This window comes from Bos indicus, chromosome 3 (genome assembly GCF_029378745.1).
Source record: "Bos indicus isolate NIAB-ARS_2022 breed Sahiwal x Tharparkar chromosome 3, NIAB-ARS_B.indTharparkar_mat_pri_1.0, whole genome shotgun sequence".
Taxonomy (NCBI): Eukaryota; Metazoa; Chordata; class Mammalia; order Artiodactyla; family Bovidae; genus Bos; species Bos indicus.
The window spans coordinates 3,789,845-3,813,176 of record NC_091762.1 but is presented as its reverse complement, the minus strand read 5'-3'; the positions used below and the strand labels follow the sequence as shown (position 1 = coordinate 3,813,176).

The 23,332-nt window shown below is 47.5% G+C and overlaps 1 protein-coding gene and 1 long non-coding RNA gene across 2 annotated transcripts in view; one reads left to right on the top strand and one right to left on the bottom strand.

The window, feature by feature from the left end:
* Positions 1 to 5,220: 5,220 nt before the first annotated feature.
* LMX1A (LIM homeobox transcription factor 1 alpha) overlaps positions 5,221 to 23,332 on the bottom strand; it is a 173,952-nt gene continuing 155,840 nt past the window's right edge. Inside the window, exons 5-9 of the mRNA XM_019986723.2 lie at positions 14,848 to 15,020; positions 11,898 to 11,975; positions 10,053 to 10,122; positions 7,735 to 7,905; positions 5,221 to 5,458 (exon numbers count right to left, since the gene is read on the bottom strand). Coding sequence (XP_019842282.1) covers positions 5,298 to 5,458; positions 7,735 to 7,905; positions 10,053 to 10,122; positions 11,898 to 11,975; positions 14,848 to 15,020 — 653 coding nt within the window. The 3' untranslated portion in view covers positions 5,221 to 5,297. The remainder of the gene's footprint in view (positions 5,459 to 7,734; positions 7,906 to 10,052; positions 10,123 to 11,897; positions 11,976 to 14,847; positions 15,021 to 23,332) is intronic.
* On the top strand, positions 8,627 to 19,318 carry LOC139180636 (uncharacterized). The gene is made up of 3 exons (XR_011564869.1): positions 8,627 to 8,908; positions 12,490 to 12,597; positions 18,187 to 19,318. It is a non-coding gene; the product is annotated as an uncharacterized lncRNA (long non-coding RNA).

Here is a 23,332-nt window from a genome sequence, read left to right as displayed (position 1 = left end):
CATTAAACTGTAACCTCCATGAGGGCAGGGGCAATGTCTCTGCTCCTCTCTGTTTTTATGACCCATCCCAGAGCCTGGCACATTCTAGATGCTCAGTAAATATTTACTGAATGAATTAAATACATGAATAAATAAGGTGCTCAAAGGGCCAGAGCAGTCAGTTGCGCAACTATCTAGGGAGGGTCATTCCCATCACATATCAGGGGCAGGTTTCACCTTTTCCTTTCTAGGCACATGGGGTGATGGAACAGATTAAAAAGAGTGGCAGATTAGCTAATTCACCATCCTCTAGGGGTCGGGCCACCCTGGTTGTTTGTTTGTTTGTTTGTTTTTGCCAAAGTCTGCTGCTAGAGGGGATAATGCCCATCAGGCAGTGGGAGAAGTAATCCACAGCTTCTGGGAGAGGAAATAAGACACAGTCTTAATGATCCTCCATTCACTGTACTGATAACATCACGATAATTTCCTTCAGGGCCATCCTGCTGGGAGCATCCACCCAAGTAGGAGCACCCATGGATACCATGACCCCCAAGTGGTCCCTCTGTGGTTGCTTCCTGAGACAAGATACTAAGAAGCCCTCCTATTTGTACAGCATTTGTAGTCTACAAAGTGAAAATTGCTCAGTTGTGTCTAATTCTTTGAGACCCCTTGGACTATACAGTCCATAGAATTCTCCAGGCCAAAATACTGGAGTGGGTAGCCTTTCTCTTCTCCAAGAGATCTTCCCAACCCAGGGATCGAACCCAGGTCTCCCTCATTGCAGGCGTATTCATTTCCAGTTGAGCCACAAGGGAAGCCCAAGAATACTGGAGTGGTTAGCCTATCCCTTCTCCAGCAGATCTTCCTGACCCAGGAATCAAACTGAGGTCTCCTACATTGCAGGCAGATTCTTTACTAAATGAGCTATCAGGAAAGCCCGTGGTCTACAAAAAGCTTTCCTAATTATCTCCTTTGATGTTCACCATGACCAACCTGTAAGATAGGCCCCATTTCACAGATGAAGAAATTAAGGCTCAGAGTCGTGCTTAAGGTTATTTAGGTAACTTTAAATATTGCACAAACTTCAAGGTTAGGGAATCTCCACATCATCCTTGTGTAGAGGGACTATATTTTTAGCATAAACATCTCAAGGTCTTTTTTTTTTTTTTTGAGCCCTAAAGATAGCTCACTTCTTTTTGTCATTGAAATGTTGCAACATAATAAACAAAAGGATTATGGAAAGCAAGGTATTCATTTGGTTTTTATTCTAGTGAAATCATATCAGTTTGCAGGTCAACTTGGATTGACTGAATACATTTGTATTTGTATGTAAGGAGATGGAAGAGGGGAGAGACGTTGAGAAGCATTTTGATTTTACTTGAGGTTCAGTTAAAAATTTATTTTGTCTTTGAATTTGGAATTGACAAATTCATTCCCACCTTGTTCCCATTTTTCACTCATGTTGGGTCAACTCAGAACTCTCCTGCTCAGCCTGTGGATCTGGGCACTCACTCTCATCTCAGCCCTAACATCTAAGTGACAGATGACTAGAGAAGTCACCTATGACCTGACTGCTTCTCCTTGGAGGCCAGAGTTCTTGATGTCTCTTTGGAATTGGAATTTTATCTGCATGCCTGTGAAACACAAACCAAACCAAACCACTCCCAACAACTGTTAAGTCAGGCTAGAAAAGACCCACACTGAGATTAAAGGCAGTTGCACTGAGGTGTGATCAGGAACCTCCCTCTCAGGCGAACCAGTGTGTGTTCTTCTTCTTCAGATGTGGTCTGAGACTCCCAGGAGCTTTTCATTAGTGACCAAACCGTGAGAGCAGGGTCTGGCCCCTGGCACAGCAGCTAACACACATGCCCAGGACAGCTCTTGGCGTGAGCTTTCTCACTTGCCCTCATCACCCTCTCTGCAGTAGCTCGTGAAAAGCACTGAGCCTGTCCTGTGGATGAGGGGTCAGAGGCTAAGCAGGGGGAAGTAACTTGCCCAAAGCCATGCAGTTAGTAAGGGGAGAAGCTGGGTTTGGATCCAGACATATCCACTTTCAGCTGGAAGTGGGGAGAAAATAAAACAGGAAATAACCAATCCCTAGTGGAATCCTGGATGGAAAAGAGGTGCCCTTCTCACACAAACCCCCTCCCAGGCCTTTTATGTGAGCAAAAATAGAAATTTCTCTTGTGTTAGAGCTATTCTGAAATTGGGATGGGTGGTCACAGCAGGTAGCATTAGTCCAGTTCCTCCACACAGGCAGGCATGCAACCCAGCCCTGCAGACTTCTCTGAGGGAGCCAAGTCTAGGCTGATGCTGTAGGATGAGTGGATGCCAAGCAGGCAAACATGGAGGGTGAAGGTCTCATGCCTAAGCTCTGTCTGGAAACTGGAGATGAAACCCAGGGTAGCCCAGTCAAGGCCAGTCTGAGATAGACGTTTCCTGGGTGGACACCACCTGCCCACCAATTTCTCCTTCTAGACCCTCAGTGAGAACCAGAGCCAGCTTCTAACAGTGCGTACATGAGCCAGGGTCAGGGGTGGAAGGGTCTAAACAACTTCAGGGGATGAAAGTGAAAGTTTCTCAGTCATGTCCAACTCTTTGTGACCCCATGGGCTATACAGTCCATGGAATTCTCCAGGCCAGAATACTGGAGTGGGTAGACTTTCCCTTCTCTGGGGGATCTTCCCAACCCAGGGATCGAACCCAGGTCTCCTGCATTGCAGGCAGATTCTTTACCAGCTGAGCCACAAGGGAAGCCCAAGAATACTGCAGTGGGTAGAAAGAACTTTCAAAACAATGCCACCTCTCCTCTGAGTATGTCTTATGGTCTTCCAGCCATACTATTTCCTGACTTCTTTACTCCATAAGCATAATCTTTGCCCATTCATAATCATATTTAAAATTGTTGAGGGTTTGGGGAGAGTCTATCAGGGGAGCCACACTGTCTGTTGTTCTGACCGTGATCCTGGCAAGGCACCTGCCTGCAGTCCTGCATGAGAAATCTTTCTCCTGCCCATGACTCTGCTCTGATATCCAAGTAAATGCATATCACAGACTGCCCTGGCTTGAGTGAACTTGCTGGGAGGATGGACTGTTCCCAGCATCTCCTCCTGGAGAGGTGTCTGTAGGGACTGAGGTCTCTGAGTCCATCTCGGCAGGAAGGTGAAAGCTGCTTTCCCCTTCTGTTTTGCTGTCATCACTCGGTCAGGTTTTCCTGTATAGGCAGCTTCAGCCACTGCTGACAAAACATCCAGGCCCCCCAGTCCCCTGCCAACCACCCCTGCCCCTAAATAAACACCAGCTCATTTGTAAGAGGTTTTTAATTTGATCTTGGTATGCCATTAAGGAGCGGAATAAGGATCTCTACTCATCTTCACTCACACAGTATCTACTGCTTTTCTCTAACTGATCTCCCCCATGGACGCCTGTGTAGTCATAGAGTGTCTGCATGATTTTCACTTAGCAGACTGGTTTAGGTTTCTCGGTGGTTTGCATAAATTATAAAAAAGAGCACAAAAATCACACAACAGTGATTCTATCATAGGGAGCTGTGTTCCCTCTGGCCTTGCAGACAGTGATGGGGACACGTAGCTGTGACCAAAGCTCTGATGACTGGTGACATCCCTAGGAGTGAGGCCAACCCTGTCCTGGCCCCTCTCAGAGGAGTCCTCTGTCTTCCCCATCAACTTGTTCTGGTTTCTCAAGAGGCCTCCTAACACAGAAGGATCCCATCTTAGCACCACAATTGGTGGACAGTGTGTGGAACTGTCCCTGTTTACAATGGCAGCTGGGTCTTCTGTGCTCAGCAACATGAAAGGGAGCCAGGAGGAGGAGCCCTGGGTTTCCACCAGGACCTCCTCTGCCTCTATGAGCTCCAAGAGGCTGTTAGCAGAAAGAGCATCTGGACCATGGGTCAGCCAACTTTTCATGAAAAGAGCCAGATATTACAGATAGTAACTATTTCAGGCTTTCCAGCTCACATATATTCTGTTGCATATTTTTCTCCCCCCTCCTTTTTTTTTTTTACAACCCTTTAAAAATAGAAAAACTCTTCTTAGGAGGCAGGCCATAAAATACAGGCCTGCAGGCTGCAACTTCTGGTCTAAAATATGATAATAACCTGTCCAACCCATTCGTCACAGCCTCCTCCCCATCGAAAGCCTCTAGTCCCCCTGGGCTGCCCTGACGTAGTATGTGCAGCCCAGGCTTGCCGGGGGTACTATAGCAGGCAGAGTTGCCCTCAGGCTCCTGCCCTATAGGCCCAGGTATCTTCCTTTGCCAAATGGCTGGTTGGCTGGATTTTAAGCAAGTATAGATATTAGTCTCAGCCCTGCTCATGTGTCCTGGGGTTGAATTAAGCCTCAGTGTCCCCAGTGAGGTAGGTAAATACTATCAGCCTCATCCCACACTTGCAGATGGTGAAGTTCAAGAGCAGAATTGACTTTCCTAGTCAATTTCCTAGTCGTGTGACTTCCCAACAGTCACATGTCTGAATTTCAAAGAAAGCCAAAGAGTCTAGGCTTTAAATTCCCTAATGATCAGGAATGGTTCTGTCCCCCCACAAGCCCAGTGATTGATTCCACCTCAAACAGAGCAAGAATCCACCAGTGAATACTGTCAGCCACACAGAGTAATTGCTTTCCAGACCTCAACGACACTCTCTGAAAACAGAATTAACTCAAGCACTCAAAGCTACGGGCCTCGGTGGAGCGGCGCTCTCTGCCCTGCCCACGAGTCTCTTCAAACTCAAAATAAAGTTTATAAAAGTAAATTATCTCATTTTATAACTTAAGTGCATCAAGCATTTCCTTAAATATAGTTCACACTGAAAATAAAGTTACTTTTTGCTGTACAGTTGGTGTCTGTTATAATTAGGAATAAACTTTGATGATAAAGTATGAAAGGTTACACACTCACGCACACATCTATCTATCCGTTTGTCTGTCTACGGGTGTGTGGATGGGTAGACATATGCACCTCTCGACAAGAGCTTCCCCCCAAAATGGTGGGAAGTTGTTAGGGGTCTCTAGTATCTAGTTTGCATGAAAATGCCTATATTAAAAGTCCCTGTCCTTAATGATAAACACATTTTCGTACCTAACACTAAGACTCTTATTAGAAACATTAAACTATGCAATCCGTAATGTATTCAGTCTTTGGAAATGCCAAGCTACACCATATCATTATACAACAGCATCCCCAGCAAAACTCCCACCCACCCCACTCTGCCCTGCCTCCCCATACTAAAGCCAGTCGACCCCTCACGTAACACAGTTGTTCCAGAACGGGAGCTGAGCCACAGAATTCAAGGGGAGGACTCAAGAGGTGAAGTAAGAATTCTGCATGGAGTACAGATGATCAATGGGGTTTCCCACTCTGGCCTGCAGGGGCCCGGCTTCTGAGGTTGCTAGGAAACAGTCACCCAGGTTACTGAGGGAGGTGTCCTCACTGTCCAGCTCGTGGAAGAGGGGCTCAGCACCTGAAACGGAGACGAAACACTGCCATGAAGGTCCGGAAGGAGGGACTCACTCGATGCCAGGACATACAGCTGAATTTGGCCCGCGCGGTCTAAGCACACCACCCCGTCCCCACCATGAAAAGCCGTCTACTGGGTGCTGGGAAGGGGGAGCGCTGGGGGCGACAGGAGAGCTACATAGAAGAGTAGGAGGGGGCAGAATCCCTGCCCACCAAAGACCTCCTTAGAGGGCTATGTCTAACGTGTAACAACTGAAAACAATATAAACTAGGATCTGACAAAGTAGTGCTAAACCGAGCCCAGCATAAGCAAATATCAGAGTGTTTAGACACTGGCGGTGGGCGAGACCCAGCACCGGACGCTGCAGAGGCAGGCACAGGGCTTCTAGAAGACTCTGGCCACAGAAAAGGTTCTTGCAGGAGGGAGGGTAAGAAAACAAACATCGACTCTGTGAATGATGCTCACGAATCCACTGGTGATAATACTTGTCCTTTCAAACAGCACAAACATACTGAGTGCCAGCTGTTTCCCCAGATTTGTACTGCAAAGGAAAGGAAGGTTAGGTGTCCGCACTCAACTAGTATAACCTTTGACAATGAAACTCGCAGGGCAAATTGAGGAAGAGCTGGGGGACCACTGTGACCAGAACCTGGAGGTGGGGACATGTCACCTCCACTTCAAGTAAATGGGAGAGAGGAAAACTGCTGTTTATAAAACTCGTCATGTGGCTTTAATTATTCATTGTACTAAAGGATTCATCACAGGAGTAATTTACGTAACAAGACCCCTAGGACTCTGAAAATGTATGAATTGGCAAAAAAACAAGAGCTATTTGTCCTGCTTTTGCATAGCAGAGGAGTGCACACAGGCGTAGATGTGTCTTCTCAGGAAGCAAAGAGGATGGCCGTCACTGAGCATGCCCATATGTATCTACGTGGGTATGAGTGAATGAGGTTAGTCGATGATGGCCCTGCAAGTGGCTGGATCTTAATAAATGTTTGCTGAATGCATCCCAGGGAAAGATAAGGCTGATTTCAACAATATAGATAATTTTATAATGAAGGCAAAAAAGAAGTTGACAAAATCTGTGCACGGAGGCATGTATCTCAGATACTAACATTTTGAAGGAGTACTGAATAAAACTTTATTTTTAGCTATCAGGGTTACTGATTACAGATTTCACAGTACAGGCAAATGCATTACATAGGCCATATACCTTCTCGGTATAAAAAACCCAGTGGCGTATATTTGACTCTAAGATTGAACTTCAGCCTTCAACTCTAGAGCCTGCCCTCTCCATCAGGGCATCCAGGCCCCAGCTGTTGTCCACTGGCTTCAGAAGCAAGCCAGGAAAGTGGGGGAATCTCAGCTGCCCCCACACCCTGCCTTTAAAGCAACCCCATTTTGGCTGCAAGTGGGACTGGGACTTTACTTCACAAGTCAGCTTATGTTTTAGGAATTACATGAGAATACGTACTTGTGTCCATAATAGGAGAGTCCAATTAGAACCTTTGTTTTCTGTGCTTTTCCATGTATTCTTTCCCATGTAAGAGTTGCATAATTAAGGCCTCTGACTATATCACTGCTGGTAATGCTCATGAACTTGTAAATGCGGTGAAACTGATGGTGTTAGTTGCTCAGTCCTGTCCGACTCTGCGACGCCAGGGACTGAAGCTCACCAAGCTCCTCTGTTCATGAAATCCTCCAGGCAAGAATACTGGAGTGGGTAGCCATTCCCTTCTCCAGGGGATCTTCTTAACCCAGGAATCACACGTGGGTCCCATGCACTGCACGAGTGTGTAGCCGGCATGAGTGTGCCATAGCAAGGTAAGTGTGGTGTTTGTGCTTAATTGCTCAGTCAGGTCTGACTCTTTGCGCCCTCAGAGACTTGTAGCCTGCCAGGCTCCTCAATTCTCCAGACAAGAATACTGGAGTAGGTTGCCATTTCCTACTCCCAGAAGTGTGGTATCTGGCAGGAAACGGAAGACTTGGGAAGTTAAATCCCAACAAAAAGGTCTACAGTGAAAACACAACCTCCTTTTCAAACAAAAAGTTTTTAAAAAGGAGAACAGATGGAAACATGACTCATGGATACGCGTACTGGTCTTACTTCTGGAGCCATAGGTTATGTGATTCTAGCAGCATTTTGTGGGACACTTATTCTGCTTTGGAACTTTAATGAGCAACTAGGAACTGCATGGGGAGGGGAACTGGGAGGGGATGAAAAACTCACGCAAGCAAGCTGTGCGAGGTCCCTGCGGGGCTTGAGTCCCTCTTACCATAGGGGTGCATGTGGTCTCCAGGCATCTGGGGTGGGGTGAGCCCCTGTCGGAAGGGATCTGAGCTGTAGACACTCTGTTCGATGGCCAGGAGCTGCTGTGGGGTGGGGAGAGCCGTGTAGGGGTTCATGATCCCTTCCATGCCAGCGCTCCCACCACCGTTTGTCTGAGCTGTGGGACAAAGAAGAGGATAAATAATTCTCCATGTGCAGCCCAGTATCTCATGCTGAAGGTGGGGTAGGGCCTCTGAACAAGCTCTGAACCTCATGTGCCCCACTGGCTGGGGACCACACACGTTGTGTGGCCACGGCAACATCATTTTACTTTCCTCATTTACAGGAGAGAAGGGATGAGGTGACATCAGTGGTTCCCAGCGTGTGCCCTACCACGGGCCACCAGTGACTGTGCTGAAGGATAGAGAAGGGGGATGAGTGTTGTACTTGGAGAGCTTCCTTGAACCATATCATTAAGACAAAGGCTTTTGATGCTACACACAGGCTTGGCAGCCAACGGAGTAGACACATCTAAAGATCCTTCCAGCGTTACCCCACTAGGATCCTATCAGTCAAGTGGGTTCATCGTATTGATCCAGGGGGCCTTGTGGAGCTGATGTGAAGACTCCGTGAGAGGGTGTGTGTGTGCTTTGGGTCTGCAACTTGCTCTGCTGTGTACACAATTCCATCAGAAAAGGAGGACTCAGTTCCCCCTTCCACATCCTGCCGTGGTTCTCTGAACATGGTTGCATTAACTCTCAGACTCTAGTTCCACCTTAAGTCCACCCTAGGAGCTGCCCCTAGAATTCTTCAAAGTTCCAAGCACTAGAAGTCTGTGTTCTCATAATGCCATGATGCCTTCTCCTCCCTTTGAGCACGTTGGCCCATATGGAGTCAACTCACATGGCTCCTCTTGATGCCCTATCTGATCTGTGACCCTCTCTGAGGCCCACAGGGTTGTGTGACTATCTGACAGCACTACCATACCCTAGGGACGCAAGCCCGAGGTGCAGAGAGACAGAAAGGCAGGTCTCAGATCTCCAAACAGCACTGCACATAGAGCTGCAGCAGATTCAGGTCCTCTAACCAGCTTGGCTCCACCCTGCCCAGCTGCCCATGTTCTTGCTTGATTTTTCTACCAGAGCACCTCTCTTGTCATAAGATACTATTTGGCCTCAAAGGTAAGGAATAGAAAGAACTCTTGACTGGAAAAACCAAATTCTTGATGGAGCCTAGCCCCAGCATCAAGCATAAGGCAAGGTCCATGAAGGGAAGGGGCTTTGTCTGGGGGCCAGACAACTGATGCCACTTTCCACAGCCTTCCAACTGTGGTCCACAGGCTGGCACGAATGAGAATTTATTAAAAATGCAGACTCTTCAGGCCCACCATTATCTCAAGGATCAGAATCTACACCAATGCCAGGTGGTTGCGGTGCCCCTTAAAGGGCAAGAATCCCTAAAAAAAAAAAAAAAAAAAAAGAATCCCTGATCCAGGGCACAAACAGACCACTCGGGAGATTCTACTGGGCAGCTGAGGCTGGGGCCATGTCCCTTTAAGAATGATACTGTTTAACATCGTCATTCTTGCTTTTTTTCTTTTAACTTCCTTAAAGGGTCCCACAGCTTGTCCCGTTTCACACTCTCCCCAATCCTCACATCACCCCTATTAAAAAAAAAAAATGAAGGTACATGGAGGTAAGGGCGAGCTAAGGCAGCGTGACCAAGTGGGCCTTAGAGAGACAGGTTCCAGCCCAACTCCATCCTTCACTGACCTAGGACTGTGGTCCATCCTTGCAGAACCTCTGTTTGTGCATCTGTAAGATGGAAATATTAATAACTCCTCTGCTCACCTTGGGGGTTGGTGGCTGTGAGTCAGGTCAGCATGAGTGAGAGCAAAGGTGCTCAGCAAAGGAGTTTTTTTTTTTTTTTCCACTATCATTATTTTTACTATTTCATATTATTTTAGAAAGGATTGTAAGTCACTGTGGTGTCTTCTATGAAGCTGATTTGCCTAGAAGAAGGAGGGCCAGGCTGGATGAGAAACAGGGCGTGTCTTTGATTCTGCAGGTAGGCCCCGACACAGGCCCGGATACCACAGCAGGGTCTGGGCACGGGGGCTTTGGACTGGTTAGTGCCACAGTTCTGGGCCTTCAGCTGGCGCCCTCTGACCTCTCTCAGTTCTCATGGTTTGGTCCTCCCTGGAAGGTCCCTTCTCCCAAGAGAGTGTGGACTGGGCTTCAGGGAGCCCAGAGATGTCATTCCAAGGACAGGGCAGCTGCAGGCCCCTGGCAGGAGAGGCCTGGCCAGGAGGAGGTGCCAGCTTACCGGAACTCAGCCTCTGGGTGTTCTGCTGATCTTGCTGCTGCTGCTGCTGCCGCCGGGCCAGCTTCTTCATCTGGGGAGGAGAGAACTCAGGATTAGAAGTCAGGGGGCCTGCAGCAGGTTCTCACAGCTAGGCCAGGGGGCATCGGCTCAGGGGGAAAGCAGAGGGACCCCTTCCCTAGCTTTTACTCAGGAGAGAATCCACGTTTCAGGCGCCTTGAGCCTGATGCATGGCGGCTGAGGGATTTCTACACTGCAGCCATGGAAAGACAGCTGGCTAGGAATCCTCAGGGCAGCTGCTCTTGGCAGGAACAGGGATGCCCTCTCAACAAATAAAACCTGCTGCTTATGGCGTCACAGTTTAATGTGAGGTGTAAGTGAGGGATGTGCAGTCTGCAGCTCAGCTTAGATGTACAGTAAGGGCCTGCTGGCACCTGTGATTTGGCATGAGCCAAGAGGCCGTTCTACCCACTGGCCCTTGTGGCAGAGACTCCTACCAGGACATGTATGCCTTTAGGTAAGGAGCTTGTCTCCCAAAGCACACTAACTTCCCATAAGGAACACATCAACCCAATCTTTCTCAAAGTGTCTTCTGTGGAACATTAGGGTTCCATGAGATCCTTGGTGTGTGTGCGTGTGTGTGGGGTGGGGGCAGGCAACATTAGGTAAACCTTCATTCCCCAGGTAAATGAAGAGAAGAATAAGCATACATTTAGGTATGTATTTCAAGAAGAGTTCCTGGGTTTCTCATCCTCTGGAAACTGGGCCTTTAGGTGGTTCTTGAGTGTGTGTGTGTGTGTGTAGGGAACATTAGATTTTTAAAAAACTTCTTTACTGCAAGATTTCTCAGAACTTCGAATATGCTCCCTGCTTATGAATATATAGGCTATAGGTTCTCTCAAACCTACTGAACTATGAAATTCTTTCATAGAAAAGACCATGGACTACACACCAGAAGCCCAGTCTGAGGAATTCAGTTAGGGAAATAGTATCTTAACCAATCACGATTAGCAAATGAGATATGAATCCATCGCCCACTAAAGATTAGAGGTCTAGAGAAATGGGCCACTAACACACGTGTGTATGTGTGTGTGTGTGTGTGTGCGTGTGCTCAGTCATATCCAACCCTTTGCAACACCCTGGACTGTAGCCCACCAGGCTCATCTGTCCATGGGGTTTTCCGGGCAAGAATACTGGAGTGGGTCACCATTTCTTCCTTCAGGGAATCTTCCCAAATCCAGGGATCAAATCCACATCTCCTGTGTCTCCTACATTGGCAGGCAGATTCTTTACCACTGTGCCACCTGGGAAGCCCAACACATGCTTGTGTACAGGTAGGAAGATAAATAAGGAAAGGTCTAAGAGAGATGAGAGGCCGTGCCAGGGGTATGCACACCTTGGCAGGATCCAGAGGACAACATGATCTAACAGGGACAGGCGGGGCACTAGGAAAGCTGAGTTAGGACATCCATTCCGTGTGCCATAATGTTGTCTTAGACCAATCATATGGGTGCTATGTTGGTTTCCCTCTGAAATTTCAAAGGAACTCTGGCATCTGGGTTAAATGAATAGGAATTGAAGAACCTGCTTTTACCAAGACACAGAAAGGCATTTCTTCATGAAAACGACTGACAGCCACAGTCACAAGGAAAATAACAGTATCCCACTAGAACAAATGCCCTTCTGCAAGTATGCTGTGGCTGAAATGACTGCTCATCATAGACTTTCTGAATTGAGAGCACCAGTCTATCCAATGAATTGAAGTTAGAAAATTTGCGGGCAAATACAACATTCTACTATTATTTCAGGAAAGCGGCCACACAGAGACAGAAGTAAGAAGCAGATTACCTTAGCTCTCTGGTTCTGGAACCACACCTGAACCACACGGACGCTCAGCCCTGTCTCTGCAGCCAGGGTCTCCCTCACCTTAAAAATACATAACATTAGAAATAGAGAAATATTGGCATGTCAGAGTAGAAGGCAGAACACTTCCTGTGCAGTGCACAGGGAGCCCAACAGGCCACGTCCCACACAGCAGCTGGTGAATATTCAATGCTCAGCGAAATCCCAAACACAGAGCATTGCTTCCCTTCAGTGGGAGAGACAGTGCGTCCCCAGGAAAGTGAGGGGAAGAAGCAGCATTCATTTAGGTTTGTATGGAGAGACAGTGCGTCCGAGGTGAGAAGAAGAAGCTTTCATTTAGGTTTGTATTTTAAGAAGTGTTCCTGGATTTCTCATCCTCTGGAACCTGGGCCTTCAAGCAGTTCTTAGATACTAGCAAAATCTATTTTGGGGTTTCAGCTATATGCCAGGTATATGCCATAACCTACTTAAGGAGAACTGAGGGTGAAAAATCACTTTGCAAAAACAAATAGTTCTCGCTTGCTCTCTTCTCCTGTCTTAATTCACTGACTTAAATGTTTGGTTTTGTCCCTTATAGCTCTAGGTCACTTTGGGTGTCTCAGGAATATTCAGTTACAGCGAGCCCTCAAAAAAGATAAGATAAGAGCCATCTGGGATCTGACAAAGCAAGGCAGACCACACTGAGGTGGGTACGTGTCCTGGGGCTATGAAGAGACAGGACAATCGAGGCCCCTCTCGTGAAGAGAGGGGTTTAAACGTCTGCCCTCTGTACAGGCACATGGCGAGGGACGGGCCAGAAGGGAAGAGGGAAGAGGCACAGATCTCCCAAGAGTGGCCCTGAGACACACTGACCCCTCATGGTTAGATTCTGAGGAGATGAGACTTAGGAGCTCCTTGAGTAAACATAGAAAATAGAGCAAGCTGGAGGCCTAGGGAAGCGTTTACCTTTGTCATGCCACTCAGGCTCAAGCTTAGGAGAAACGGGATGATTAGAGCAAATTTTTAAAGCACATCCTTCTGCTAAGCCAACTTAAACAGCAGTGTACGCAGGGGCCCACGGCCACCTGCAGAAACCCTATCCATCCTTCAGAGGCCCGGCTCAGAAGCCACCTGTCCCACAAAGCCTTGCCTGATTTCCCAGACACGAGTGGCCTCTCCCTTCTCCCAGCTCCAGGCTGCCCCTCTGTCTTGGCCCTTGCGCTTTCTCCCCAGGGTCCCAGCGCACAGCTCCTCCCTGCTGGTGGCCCAGAGACAGGCGGTGGGCACAGGCCACACAGAGGCTGGGGGTCTAGTACATGCAGAATAAGCAAACCGCTGAGGGAGGTGGGAATTGGCCCTTATGCACGTCTACTTTGGGGCTCACTTTCTACCAGCTCGTTCTGCTGGAACTTATGGGGCAGTGAGGTCAGGGAAAGAAAGCACTCTGCAGTTGAAACTTCAAAAGTCAGAAGTGGTGGGAGGATGTATCATGGTTCAGCAAATAACCATCCTTCCCTCTCCTGGATGGGTATGTGCTTCCCCTGTACTCACAGTGGGCTTACTCATGTGACTTGCTGTGGCCCATGGACTGTTACTGAATGTGAAGTGAGTGATCTCCATGGAGACCCACTGGGCATGCCCGGTGGGACTCAGCCTCTTGCCTCCTGCCATTGTCAGGAGACCCATGTGCCCAGGTGGCTGCTTCTCCTGTGGCCTGGACCCTTTAATGACAGACATGCGGGCAGACCTGAACCTGAACCAGCAGCCAACCCACAGCCTAGCAGTAGGAAATAAATGCTTGTTGGAGCCGCTAAGATTTTGTTTGCTACCGCAGCAAAAACTGATTCCTACACAGAGGGAGAGAGGAAAAACAACGCTAAAATGTTTAAATATTGTTCTTCTATGAATTTCAATTCAATTTCAAGAACGTTTCTTTTTTTATCTTTGTTGCATAAAAGACAGTATCTGGTCTGGCAGAGTCAATAAATGGCGGGTACTTAATAAGTAAATGCAGCTATTTGTGACAGAGACTACTAATTGTCTCCAAAATGAATTCTCTCTTTCTTCCTCTTAGCAACTGAATTCCTAAGTTTTAGGGATTTATATGGATACCCAGATGGACTCATTTCCCAGGTCCCTTTGTAATCATGGGATTAAATTCTAGCCAACACATGAGAGTGATGCAAAAAATCCCAGGGTGTGTATGTCCTTTAAAAAGCAACTGCTTGCCCCCCACTCCCCGCCCTACTCCCTCTTTTTCCACCATGGTAGCTGCAAAAAATGGTGACATCTGGAGCAGTCCCTTAGACCCATATGATGAGACAGAGTTTCCCGGCCAATCTTGTGTTGCTCACCTCTGGACTATGATATGAGAGCAACATGAACTCTTATCTTTTTAAGTCACTGTATTTTTTTACATATCTATTCAGAGCAGCCCTGTCTGTAACAGCCCCAAACTGGAAACAACCCACATGCCCATCAACAGGTAAAGGGACAAGCAACCCATGGTTTACCCATGGAATACCATGCAACAACAAAAATGGGTGAGCAGCAACATGGATGAATGCCAAAATCACCACCTTAAGCAGAACAAACTGGACCAAAAAAATAACGTATGCTACAACCCACTGTATTTTTCTTCTATTGTAACATCTTGACCTATACCCCAAATGGAGCCCCTTATTATCTCCCCATTGCTCTCCATGAAATGAAAGGTAAGAGGAAGTAGCCAGTTGGAATGGTGCATGCCGAAAAGCAAAAGGAAATTCTACCACTGCCCCCGCCACAACTACAGGGATCCCTGGAGCCTCCAATGGGGCTCAAGGCCACCCGCCCAGACTGTCTGAACAGCACTCCCACCCCGATCCCCACCAGGTGCCCATCGACACCCCAGAGTCCAGGGTACACACAGAGAAGAGGGGCCTTATCCCCTTTCTTCCCTTCTTCCCCTCTGTACCTTCCTGCATGGCTTGGAGGATACTTCAAACGAGGCCTTGAATGCTCTCCTCTGCTGGGTTGTCAAGATGGTTCTGGGACGTTTGGGGCGCTTATGGTCCTTGCTGTCCTCAGAGGCTCCTTTCCCTGCCCCGTGGGCTGACTTGCAAAGACTTTCCTCATCATCACTTTTCCCTGAAAGAAGCAGAAGTAATGTGTTGAGTCCCTCAAGGCTGCTATCTGGAGTTGTATGTTATTCCATAATAAGACACTCAGGTCCACGTTCTGAGGATGACTTAAGATATGAATGAAACAACCTGTGTGGTATTGATCCCAAAGCCCCCAAGAAGGGGCTAAGGAAAAACTTCTGAAACTTGGAGATAGGAACCAGGAAGTCCACCATCACAGCTCAGGACTTCCTCCCAGGACGTTCTCCTACCTCCACATTTACCAGCTTGTGTGGCCTTGAGCAAGTGACTTAACTCTCTGTGGATCAATTTCCTTCTCTGTAAAATCGGGATAGAGGAGAACACTTCACTGAGGTTATTTGCGGATTAAATTAGGTTACCAAGAAGGCATTCAGAAGGCTGATAAGCATATAATAAATGCCCAGTACGAATTATTTATAACTAATTACAGTTATTAATGTACTAATACTTTGTGTAGTTTTCTTGACCTGGATAAGTTATATATAACTTCTAGATACTATGTCTGAAATACTAGCCACTGCCAGGAGGTAAAAAACAATACTGTTTAAAAGGCCTCAGAAGACCAGCATAAAACTACGTGCACAGACAGATAAAAGGCAATTAGTCAAAACTGCCTGTCTATAAAATAAATAATTCTCTAGTAGAGTAACTATTTATGTGTTTACTTCAACTTTATCAGGAGTGATCAATACAAGGAGTAACTTGAAGGAAATAAAGCCTCTAGTACATATGACATTCATTCCCAGGCTACCTTTTGCATCCCACAGATTTCACACTTCTGAGAAGATGCTTCCAGGATCTAGGAAATACCCCTGTGAGAGAGATTCCTTCCTACTTTTGGCATTAAAAGCCACAGGCAGTTGTGTGCTCACATTACCCTAGTAAGACCCTCATTTCTCTCTGGGTCCTTACACAGCTCAGCTGCCCTCTTTCCTCCAGGAGAAACCTTTGTCCCACGAGCCTCCTCGGCTCCAGTCCCTTCATTCTGGTCCCCTTCTGGCCACTTCAAGAAGTCCAGGATGAGGGGACCCACTGGGTGTGGGCTCCACATCCTACTTCTTCATCCCAACCTCCTTTGGAAAGATGCTTTTTTTGCATACCATGTTGGAGTTTAGACTTAGTTTAATCCTACTTTTTGACTCTGCTAGAGCAAAAAAAACCTTATTTTTATCTGAAAGACAATGGCTAAGAAGCTTTCCTCTATGAACTTTTAGACTTACCGTCTGAATGTGAAGGAAGATGAACTGTGAGTTCCTTGATGGCATGAGCCTTGCAGTGTAACTGAACAGTCTGACACAGGCAGACCTGGGTCTCCATCCAGCTCTGCCTCTTGTTTCAAGTTCAACCCTGTGTAAGGGATGCCCTACACTGAGCCTGCCCTGGAGATAAGAATACCCAAAGCAGCTAACACGGAGGCACACAGGAGGCTTCTATTAGACGTTATGGGAAGGACATCTTTTCCTCTCTGCCTTACCCCCTGTAAGAGTACAAATGATAAAACCTAAAAGATGGATGAAGGTGAGATTAAAGAAGAATCTTCATGACAAGGATTGGTGACTCTGGCCTCTTCAACCTCTTAGGCTTCTTTTCCCAGGGGAGAATTCAGTAAGCTGATCTAAGTCAGAAGTAAGGGGTTTTAGGATCTTTCTAGAAGGAGGTTTTCAGAATGGCAAGAAAAAAACAAGCATGTAAGAACTAAAAGCCTTGGAGAACTAAGGAGATCCCACAAGGAGAGAAAAGGTAGAAAAAAGGAGGCCATTGATGGTGCAGATTCATCCTTGCTGGGCCCTACATCCTGCTGCTCGGAGACTCCCCAGACTCAGTCTTTTGTGAAGGCAATAATTCTGAGTGGATTCTTTGGGATCAAAAGATGCTCCTCTGATACTGTTGATGCTTTGGGTACTATTTCTGAGGCAATGTGGCTGACACCCCATGCCAAGAATTGTGCAGCTCTCCTGCAAGGCAGATGACTACAAGGTTACTGAGTCTGGAACAAATCAGTGAGCAATCCAAAGTACAGAACTGATTTTAATATGCAATTGTATCACCCTTCAGAAACTACATGTCTTATACCTGTTTTGTCCATAAAATGGAATTTGCAAATGTCTTACAGAGTAAGTCACATAGCTTGATACAAATGCATACTGATGACTAGGATGATGCAACTGTTGAAAATGCAAAATCTAAAATAATGCTAGGTTCCATGACAACGGCTCATATAACCATTAGAAGAGCATGATGGCCCGGTGTCCACAAGATGGGCTCTGGAGCCATAGGAACTCGGGTGTCAATTCTGGCCTTGCCGGTGATGATGTGTGATTGTCAAGAAATTCCCAAGACTCAATTTTCTTATTGGAGAAGGTGACGGTGAGTTGGAATTAAATGAGATGATATATGTAAAGGGTTTAGCACTGTCTAGGTATGATAGGTACGTAGTAAATCATCATCGTTTCAAAGGATGTGTTCTTAATCTGAGATCCGTGTTTTCTCTTAACAGTTGCACATTGATGGGAGTCTGAGTTATGGTTTTAAGTGCGAGCATTCATTCCTCTCTTTGCAGACATGACCCTAGCTTGCACTGTGAGTTGGTTTTATAGAAAGTGAGTGTGCAAGTGCTTGTGAAGAGGAAAAGAGAAGGAGAGGGGATCAGGGCTGGTTCCAGAAGGAAGATGTGATGGGTGAAGTTTGTTCAGAGCCCCAGCAGTGGTTGGCTGGGGCCCCTGCCGTCTGTGTACTCTGGACTCACCCCTGCTAAGGCACGTGCACATTTCCCAAGATCCCATCATGGAACAGCTAGGAGGAGGGCAAAGAGAACCGTCTGCTAGGGCGGCATCACAAGCAGCTGCTCACTCATTCTCTCTACATCCCTGAGAGGAGAGATGAAAACATTTGTTTTCAGAAGAGGAGGAGAAGGAGGGCAGGCAGACGTGGGAGGAGAGGGAGGATGAGATTAAGATCTGACCCTGGAGTGCCTCTATCATTTTTGTGGTGCATTTTCTCCCTTTGATTCCTCCTTGTTGCTATTCAGTCTTTCTCTTCTGTCTCCTAAGGGGCCCCATTTTGCCTTCCAAGAAACACTAGATGCTCTAGAGCAGGCATCTGCAAACTTTTTTTGCCAAAGGCCAGGGAGTAAAATATTTTATTCTTTGCAGGTCTTATGGTCTCTGTTGCAACCACTCAACTCTGCCATTGTAGCATGAATGCAGCACAGACAGGATGAAGAGGCGTGTCTGGGTGCTAATAAAACTATTTCCCAAACAGGCACCCTGCCAGACTTGGCCTGCATACCATAGTGTGCTGACCCTTGCCCTGGACCGCTCCTGACCTGTTCTCCATCAAAACGTACATATCCTGTGCCCCAGGCTTTCAGGCTCTGACTCGAGCAGGAAGCACTGTTCAACACTGAGGAGTTAATGACTGCCATAGTTTGGTGTGTCCTCTGGCACACTCAGCAGTGTACAGACATGGAACAGGAAATGCTTCCAACCAAAGAGTCACCACTGTGAAATTTCAGGTGTCTTGGCAGATCTGAGCAAGAGAGAGTCTGAAGACGGAGGAATGGAGTGCCTCTGGGCATTTCCCAAAATGCAGACAGATGTCGCAACCCAGCTGCCAAGGGGAATGCAGACCATCGCTGGCTTCAGCCTGCCAGGTGGTGAACATGAGCGCAGCAGTGCCCTCTGACTCTTTCAGGGAATTTCCAGGCCACTCCTGGGATGTTAACACAGGCTCCTGCCGCCTCCTTCAGCAGGGGAGGACTGCCTGCCTCTGATGCCGACTTCTCCATGCAAGTCCGCAGTGCCTCAAATATACACTTAATGATTTGTCCAAGAGAAAGGAAAGTTCTAAACGAGCCAGGAGATTTCTCACTGGGCCAGCAGGAGTACCATAGAGCAGAAGATGAAGAAAAACCTTCTAACAGCAGAGACATCGCGGGAGCGGAGGGAGGGCTGGCCCCTCTGCCTCACCAGAGGCTCCCACACCCAGATGCAGGCCAGAGCGATCCCTCATAATTTAAGCTGACACCCCTCAGCGGAGATGAAAGGAACACCACTTGCTGTCTCCAACAACAAATGTCAGCATCCCTGGAGGCCATTTAGACACAAACGCAGCATAAATCTGACTCCTAGAGGAAAAGTCCAGAGATTAAGTCTCTACGCACAGCCTACCAGGCTGAAATGAATTTGCTTGGCACAAAGTTGGAGCATGTTTCTCAGGGCCTTTCTTCCTGCTTTCTTGTAAAAAAGAAAATCTGGAATGGCTCAGGGGCTATAGCTTCCCTTTGCCTGGTCCTCCCACTCATTCGTGACATAAGCAATGGCAGATGAAAGACCAGCCATGGTTTATGGCTCCGAGACAGGCTGTACTACCTGTGGGGCCTCCCAGATTCATTTCACGTTGTTGGAAAAATCCCAACGGCCCATAAACTGGGCAAGAGATATCAGAGCTTGGCCCAGGAGGCGAGGGTGAGGGAGGGGGACCAGAGACCCTTAAGTGAGGGAAGGGAGAGGCAGGAACAGGGCTCAGATGCTCCCCCCGTGATGGTCCTCATAAATGTCCTTCAGGCAGGGGAGAAGAGGAAGGCTCTGGGACGTGTGGTGGGTGGAGTGGGAGGGAAAGAAGCAAGGGAGGAATTTATGAGGACAGAATATATAGGAAACTATTTCAGTTGCTGCCCTGTGCTAGAGGATCAGAATTCCACCCTCCCCGAGCATAGATGCAAGGCAGCATTTCACATTCAAAAGGCATTCAAGCTGTCTAGAATAGTGACGTCCCTGCAGCTACAGTTTGAAACTGCCTCATACAGAGTCCTTCAAGGAGGTCTCAACTCAGACCCAAATCACGTTTCTGTAGATTTGCCTTGGACTCTGCATCAGCATCCACTCAGCATCTATTGTGGGCTCCCGAGTCAGGCACTGCAGAAGGACAATTCTGGGCTACAGAGATGATGGAGATTCAGCTTCTGCTCTTACAGATCCCAGATTAACAGAGGATAATGATCAAGTAACAAAATAATAACTCTGCTTACAGGAGCTGGAGGAGGGGGCTGGGAATGCGACAGAATACAGGTGTCACTGGAGGTGCAAGTGAATGACAGGCAGTGCACAGAAGCTGCCAGGCAGGAAAGGACAGAGAGGGTGTTTTGTGTCAAGAGAGAACGTCAAATAGCAGGGGAGCAAGACCTAGGCCTGGCAAGTGAGGCTCATTGAATATACAGTCCACTTGCACATCACCAGGTACTCAGCCCCAGGGATGACAGAGATCAGAGGTGACCCCTTGCTCTCAAGGAACAGAAAGCGAGCATGTGAGAGAGTTAGCATGTGTGAAACAATAAATATAACATAGTATTTGGTTATGAGTTTCAGGCATGGTAAAAAAAGACTATCAATAAAAATGGAGGCATTTAGAAGGGGAAAGAAGGAAGGGATAAATTAGGAGTTTGGGATTAGCAGATACACTATATATTGATAATACTATATGTATAGTATTATATAGTACTATATTTATACTATATAGCTCTATACTTATACCATATATAAAATAAACAGCAAGGTCCTACTATATTGCATGAGGAACTATACTCAATATCTTGTAATAAACTATAATGGAAATGAACCTGAAAAAGAATATATATGTATGTATAGCTAAATCACTTTGCTGTATACCCAAGACTGACACAACACTCTAAATCAACTATACTTCAATTTTTAAAAATAAAGGCATTGAAGAAAGAAGGGTGTCAATGAGCCAGACGAGCCAGTGAAGGCAGGAGTCTAAATGCAAGGGAGGAAGAAGGAGTTGGTCCGAACAGGCACAGGGGAGAGGGCAGGAGTGGGGAAAAGGGCTCAGCCTGAGACTGGAGAAAAGGGGAAAGAATGTGTATGCAGGCTAGTAGGGGGACCTCAGGGCCTCAGAGGGTGTGCACATCTGGGGAAGAAGAACAGCAGGAGAGGCCACGTGGAGCTTTCTCCAGGGGCCCAGATGTTTCTGAGCCAATGTCATTAGCAATGAGACATGGGGGCAGTTCTGTGGCTGGAGCTACACAGGAAAGTGTGGACCCGGGTAAGGGCCGTGAGGTCCAGGAAAGCAGACACCAGTGTCTACATGTGTATGATGCCACCCGGCCCTCAGGTCCGCTTTGCAGAGTGGGCTGAGGAAGTCTCTCGAGTCTCAGCACTAGACAAAAGTGAAGTCTCTCAGTCGTGTCCGACTCTTTGAGACCCCATGGACTGTAGCCTACCAGGCTCCTCTGTCCATAGGATTTTCCAGGCAATAGTACTGGAGTGGATTGCCATTTCCTTCTCCAAGGGATCTTCCCGACCCAGGGATCGAACCTGGGTCTCCCGCATTGTAGACTGACGCTTTACCGTCTGAGCCACCAGGGAAGTCTAGAAAGCACTAGACAAGGAACCTGAGAAAAGAGAAGGCCCACATCCCAAGCACCAGTTAGGTGTCAGTCTCTGTGTCCAGGGTAAACATTTCACCTCCTCTCCATGGCAACACAGCATGGCAGGTACCGGAAGAACTCCTCTCCTATCTAAGGAATAATCACAGCTTCAGAAAGCTTCAGGAACCTCCCCCAACACACAGGGTCCAGGTGGTGGGGCCAAGTTTCACACCAAGCTTGCCTACTTCCAAGCCCAGGTGAGAAACACTCCTGCAGGGAGCAGAGATTCAGACTTTTTACCCAGAAAATAAGGCATAAACAAATGACAGTCACCTGTGTGGGCCCTGGCCCAGGAGTGGGGGCAGTTTAGGAGCTAGGTCTCCCGTAACCACTGAAAGACCACTCTTTATATCAAAAGAGCAGTTACCTACCTGGTGGAAGGTAACTCTGGCCATGAAACAGGAGACCTGGATTCTAGTTCTAGTTTTACTACTCAGCTGTGTATCCTTGGATAGATTCCTCACATTGCTGAGACTCAATTTCTTTATCTATAAAATGAAAAAAACAGCCCTTTCCCTTAACTAACACTTGAAAGCTTCACTTTACAACTGCATTATTTCATTGTTTCTGTTGGAACACTAGGAGGCAGAAATTGTGTTATTATCTGTCCCCCTTTTTTTTAAACTACACATGAGTAAACCAGGCCCCAGGGAGGTGAGTGATATTTTGCCAAAGGGCACACAGCTGGGATGCTCTGTCTTCCACTTCCATTTTCCCTCTCCTGCCTCCGCTGCCTCCCAGGGTTCTGATGATCCAAGGATACCTGGGACTTGGATCACCAGATGAGGCAGCATCACTGTTATTAAAGAGTAAGGAGAGAAAAGGGAAGGGTTTCCAGGGTGATGGATCTTCCACTCTGAGCTCCTGCTGGAAAAGCCATTCTTTTCAGTCCAAAAAGGACAGACCTTATTTTAAATCCTGGTTCCCCTCACTCCACCCCACTCTCCCCAGGCACACCCTGCCACTCCAACCCTCACTCTGGGAGGATCCTCAGTCACGGGGCACCTAGCATTTCAGGATCAGGGCAGACAGGAGCAGAGCTACACTCCTGAGCAGGCCACGGGTAAGGGGTCCCAAGAAGAACCCCTCTGTTTAGTGATGTCCACTGCAGATGGAGGCTCCTGTGCCAAGCAGAGGGAGAGGGGCACCCAGCTCAGGCGTCCGGGTAGTCCCCCAAGGGGAGCTCGGTCTCCACTCTGAGAATGCAGGTGCCCCCCACAGCCTAGCACCCTCTCCTTTTGCTTTCCTTGGCTGGCTGGTGTTCCTGAAGTTCCCCTTGAGCCTGGGAAGTTTGTCGGGAACAGAAACAGTCCTGGTCTGACTAGTGGAATTTCTGTAGATCTGCATCAGTTTGGGGTCTTTTCACATTTCAGTAGGCTTTCTGTTGACATTTACCCTGCCTCACTCCCTCTCCCTTCTATACAGGCACACACACTCTGTATCTTTTCCTCTCTGAGTTTTCCCATCTCTTTGGCCTCCCCTTTTTAATGAAAAGATGGCCACATGCAACCCCAACTGATAAGCAGAGGTAAATGTTCAATGGAACTATGCATAGCTTTGTCAGTACTGGAAATCTTGGTAATCAGGACATCAGAAAATACCTCTCCACCACCATCACTGTATTCCAATCAAGCATGGAAGCCTAAACCACAACTCATTCTTTTTTATTCAGCCAGACTTAGAGAAGGTCAGGAAGCTCATAACAAGTCAAATCAGATATCTGGGGTTCTGCTCTCAGTCTCAACTGCTGTTTAATCGCTAAGTCATCTCTGACTCTGCGACCCCACAGACTGTAGCCCACCAGGCTCCTCTGTCCATGGAATTTCCCAGGCAAGAATACTGGAGTGGGT